We start from the raw sequence: 5,299 nt of genomic DNA, 5'->3' as shown, positions 1-5,299 counted from the left end.
ACTTGAAAACTAGTGCTATTCTTTGTCATCGTTAACTAGTATCGGGTAAAAAAATTTAACCAATTTAGTTAGTGAAAGTTAAATAGGTTATATTTGTATGGTATTTTGTTTAAAATATTGTGCCAATTTTTTACATAGTCATTTTAGTGATAAGTTCAGACTTGAGATCATGTTCTTACTTGTCAAGGTACTCAAGGAAGTGACGATTTACAAATTACGGTTAGTTTTTTGTTTTGTCAGTATTTTCTTTTCTTTTTGAAGAACAGAGTAATTTTTTTCTGATGAGCGAACAGAGTAATTTTAATTCAGATACTGTGGCATATTTTCCTGGTAAACTGACCACTTTTCAAGCAATTATATATAAAAAAATTCTGCTATCTTGCATATCATCGTAATAATATACAATGAAGTTACAAATTAAAGTTGCTCTTATCTCATCATAATCTTGACACTATTCAAATCTATAAATAAAAATAAAAAACATTTTTATGCAATATATTTTTATTTCTATAGTAATGACGAATGCACGTGATGACTTAGATTTTATATAAAATCTAAAATTATGCGAGTGTATAAACATCTAATCTGTTAAATTAAAAACTGCATAGTTGTAACTTGTTTTAGCCGTCGTGACCTAGAAAAGCTAACGCCATCTATAGCACTTGTCAAGGGAACGATTCCTCACTTTTAATTCACCAATGAAATGGTGGATTCAGGAAAGTGTTAAAGGTAACTTGGAAACTATTTTTAAATTTTTTCGAGACGTAGAAATTTATACATATATACTGCATTTTCGCCTTTATATATATATATATATATATATATATATATATATATATATATATATATATATATATATATATATATATATATATATTATAATTTAAAAATAAAACATTTCAATATTTATCGTTAATTTATATATAATAGTTAACATGCTGCAGCATGCAAATATATATTAAAAATTTTACCTTTAAAAAAGGCCAAAGTGTATTATTGTGTTACCAATTTGTCATGTGTGACTATCCAGGCATAGGATATCATTTCATCATTTATTTGTGGCTTATTTTGTTGTCATTTCATTTGGAGTTTCACAACTGGATAATGATGAAGTTTTCCATTAGCCGCTGAAAAATTTCTATGCTTACCTGTTCTTAGCATAGTGCTCCATGTGGATAAAAAAAAATTCTTACATTCAAATTATAACATTTTGATAAACACAACAGTGACTATACAAACACACACACAATATGATACTATAGCAAAGGGTCCAAAATATCTCATAAAACCACATAAAAGAGATGGTCCAAGAGAATATTTGAAAAAGGGAAAAAGTCGGAGGATGGCTCATGTAACATATGGTTGCTATAGGAGACAAAACCATGCATATATACATAATAATAATGGAATAGACATCTTCCACTCAATGGCCCAATCCCCCACCAAACACATATGAGGTTAGATTAGATGTTGAGACTTTTGCCGTACAGCTGTGGCAGTGTTCCCTGCAAGTGAGGTAGGTCTACACCCTGAAGTGAATGATGTGCCAATTTAATGAATTTTGCTACACAAAACATTACCAAAATAATAGAATATATCAAATTAAGATAGTGGTTGTGGTTCCACACAGCATGCAGAGATAGATAATGACCAAAATTTGGTTCATAAATCGGTACTGTATGATTCGGTTACTCATTCATGGGCCCCATACTAGATACTGTCTATAATTTGCATTGTTTAAAATTGATCAAGGTTTGACCTCTGAGGAAGATATAGCAATATGTCACAACTGCGCATGAAGAAAATTAGACCTTTTTGTTCTAACAACTACTTTATAATATCAAGTGTAGGATTCATGATTGAGGTATTAGTTCATGAGATTCACTTGAGACTATTCTCCTTATTTGTCATATATTGTTTGTTCTTTAGTGTGCCCTTTTCATATTGTGAGAATCTAAGCCTATCAATGTCTTTCTCTAATCATCAATAGTAAGTTTATTAACTAAAAGAAAGAAGATTTTCCAGACAATGGATGGAATAATGTGCATATATATGAAGCAACTTAATTTAAAGGTAGGGGTGTGATAAAGTAAAATTAAGTTTTAGCTTAAATATTTCTTAATAAAGAAAAGAGGCAAAAGTCCTTGGGGTAGCTGTAAGTTGTCTTTATATTACCAAAAGTCAATTTAAACATTTGGAGTTGGTAATTAAGTATAGGTCTCGTTGATCTCTTCTGTCTGGCAGTATCGTAAAAGTAGTATTATCTTATATCATAAAGATGAAAGAAAAAAGAGAGAGAGAATACTTGCTTCTACATTAGATTTGCTCAACATTTTATCGTGCTTCTTTGTATTTTAGTGTAGGTAGTTACTGTGATATATATCTAGAATTGTATAGTGTTGATATGATATTAGTTGGGTGGACTACATTGCATTAGTCCTTAATCAATTCCTTTCTCTCACTGAAATTCTGCCGACATATAATTTTCAATTGTGGATGCAATGAATTGTTTAGATTTTAAAAGAAGAATCTTGCATGAGCTGTTCTTCAGTTTCTCTTTAAAAAAAACTCACTTTTTAATCTTTACAAACAAGCATGGCATGTTTAACAGAAATTATACCCTTACTCAAGACTCAAGAGTTAGTTATGATGTGTTTAATTAGTTCTTAATGGTCAACCAACACAAGAATTTATAATGAATATACATTTGATAAAATCTAATTTTAAAAATTTTGCCTGTGAAATGTAAGCTTATTTCGCTTGCACCTTACTTCAATTTAACCATATAACATACAAAGACACTTATATCCTTCCAAATCCTGATCAAGAAAAAAGTGAGGGTGCAGAAACAATGCTATCCACTGTTGTGTCTTTGTCAAAGATCAAAAGTCCTAACCAGTGGCAGAAAACCTTAATTCCATTGTGCAATCTTTTGTATGTTTATTTGTTTTTTTCCTCCCCCCCCTACCTTCTCTTGTACATTTTCTTTTGAATATTATTCTACTATATGATTGGCTATTAGCTACCAGGACAACACTCAAATCAAATAATTGTTCATGTTGGGCCTGAATCTCTGAGAAGAACAGCTTTAACATAAGGTTCAAGTATTATATAAGGTGTATGCACATACATAGATATCGCTTTCCATCTTTACAATTGGAAGAAGGACTGATGAAAACAAAGCAAATCAGGCCCAAAAAGCTGCTTCAAGTAAAAGCTAGTTAGGTGCTAGCCAAGCCATAACAACATAACACTGTCTCAATGTTAACATTGCTTAGCCTTTGGTTCTGATAATAGTGATGGTGCCTCTTCCTCCCTGTGTGTGAATTCTAGTAAGGGCCACCACTGCTTTCCCTGAAAGGCCTGGACCCTCTGCGGACACGCATGGCCGACATGCAAAGTCTCCTACAGGATGCCTCACTGGCCTTGTGGGAGGCATTAGGATCCTCTCATTTATGTCATTCAATGTTACATCACCTTCTCTTCCTCCTGGCTTCACCATTGCAAATGGATACACCACTCTTGTTACCACCTTCTTGTTCCTGGTATCATCATTTTCTGTTCATTGATTGTAACACCATACAATATTACAAGAAGCATTTATTAATAATGTATTCACATAAACAAATATATATTAGGACAAAACTTAGATACCGTTTCAATTGATGTTTTCTATGTTGTTCTCTGATCAGATTGGAGTTTCACCTTAGTAATCTGTTTTGTGTTGACCTTTATTACACGGATTACTGAAGTAAAACTCGAATTCTGGAAAAATACCAAAAGCACCTATGGTAGTTTTTCACTATATATTATCATATTTAGAAGAGAGAGACAGAATAAAGTACCTGTTGGGGCAACAGTGGGGTCTGTGGTTTTGCATGTCACCGGTTGTTTGTATGAAGATGAGGATGAATTTAAAGATTCAGAGGCTGATATTGTCTCTTCCGGTGTTTTAGTGTCTGCTAGAAGAATGTTTGCTTCCTCGCTCCTTGATGTGCTTATATGCTCATCTAAAATATATCATTATGTATGATAAATTAAAAAAAAAAAGGTACAAGCTAGTAATAGCACAATCATCACCAATTATCAATATGGTTTTCCTTATTATTCTTTTATTTTTCTTAATAAATTAACTACAAAGGTATCAAGTGTTTTGTTTGCAATAATAGCATTTTGAACCAAATTGACCGTATCATGTGTAAATGAATTCATGCAACAACTAACAAGAAGTTCATATACAACATATATATACCTGAAAATCCACAAAACCTTTCTATCTGGTTCATGCAGTAGAAGTTGAAGTTCTCTACTGGTTGGTTCCATAAGGGGTTGAAATTCCAGAAACTCTGAAGAGTGAAGACATATATTATATATATTCAGTCTCACTCCAAGAACAAGAAGAGGATATACATCAAACTGAAGTAAAGAGAAAATAAATATTCAAACAAAGATTATACATAGTGTTAATTGTACCTGCTCAAGGTCATCAATGAAACTCTTGCTATGTTCATCAGCAGCACATGGTAACACACGTCTACGTTTGGAACGCTCACATGATTCAATCAAAGCATCTTCGAGATACCCAGTTGAGAAATCAGAGTGTTGAGGTGATGATAGTGATGGTGGTGTAGTACTTCCCTCCATAGCTGGCACTGCATATTGAATACCACAAATCATTGCATTGCAACACACTTAGCTAGTTATAAGCATTAATATCGTTATCCAAGGAGATAACAATGCATTATAGGTAGAAATATAAAGAGAAAGAAAAGTATAGTACTTAAAGACATTTTGTCCGCGTTGAGAACTCCAAGGTTGTGATAATCCCAACCTAGGGAAGAGCCACAGAGGTTAGTGGTGGTAGTGTAAGCTAAGGAATGAAGGTGGTTCATTTTGTAATAGTGTGACTTGGTGGCAAAAAAAATGATGAGAAGGATCTATTTATGTACAAGTTGTGGAAGAAAACAGTAAAGCAAGCATCGGATGAGTTTAAGAAAGAGTAGTAATAGTAATAGGAGTAGTAGTATGAGTCAGTCAGCGCAGGCTAATGAGAAAAGTGGAAGTTTCTTGGGATTCTGAAAATGTTTGTGTTCACTTTAGTTTTTTAAAATTTTTATTTTATTTCCTTGGTTATATATGTGGGGGACTAAATAATTGCAAAGGTTATCATATTGTGCTTCTGCTCTTAAATGTAAAGCAAGGGGTGAGGAAAAGACATGCCCCCAAAGAGACATAATTCAAATTTCAGCTTTTTCTTTTGTGTTTTTCTTCCTGGACCCTTTGTATGGTATGGTTACCA

General features: G+C 32.7%; 1 protein-coding gene across 1 annotated transcript; it reads right to left on the bottom strand.

The window, feature by feature from the left end:
- Positions 1–3,010: 3,010 nt before the first annotated feature.
- LOC100305995 (uncharacterized) lies at positions 3,011–5,008 on the bottom strand. The gene is made up of 5 exons (NM_001249116.2): positions 4,781–5,008; positions 4,474–4,652; positions 4,253–4,346; positions 3,846–4,010; positions 3,011–3,558 (listed from the first exon to the last, which is right to left on the bottom strand). Exons 1-5 carry the CDS (start codon positions 4,890–4,892, stop codon positions 3,275–3,277), a joined length of 834 nt encoding a protein of 277 aa, NP_001236045.2. The 5' UTR covers positions 4,893–5,008; the 3' UTR covers positions 3,011–3,274.
- Between the last annotated feature and the right edge of the window lie 291 nt (positions 5,009–5,299).

The sequence above is a fragment of the Glycine max genome, chromosome 8, assembly GCF_000004515.6.
Source record: "Glycine max cultivar Williams 82 chromosome 8, Glycine_max_v4.0, whole genome shotgun sequence".
Taxonomy (NCBI): Eukaryota; Viridiplantae; Streptophyta; class Magnoliopsida; order Fabales; family Fabaceae; genus Glycine; species Glycine max.
This window is presented reverse-complemented; position numbering and strand designations above follow the sequence as displayed.

Coding starts and splice junctions, on each gene's coding strand:
- LOC100305995 (NM_001249116.2), bottom strand. CDS start 4,892: ATGAACCACCTTCATTCCTTAGCTTACACTACCACCACTAACCTCTGT. Junction 4,653..4,780: donor CGCGGACAAAATGTCTTTAA/GTACTATACTTT, acceptor TTCAATATGCAG/TGCCAGCTATGGAGGGAAGT. Junction 4,011..4,252: donor AAGGTTTTGTGGATTTTCAG/GTATATATATGT, acceptor GATATATTTTAG/ATGAGCATATAAGCACATCA.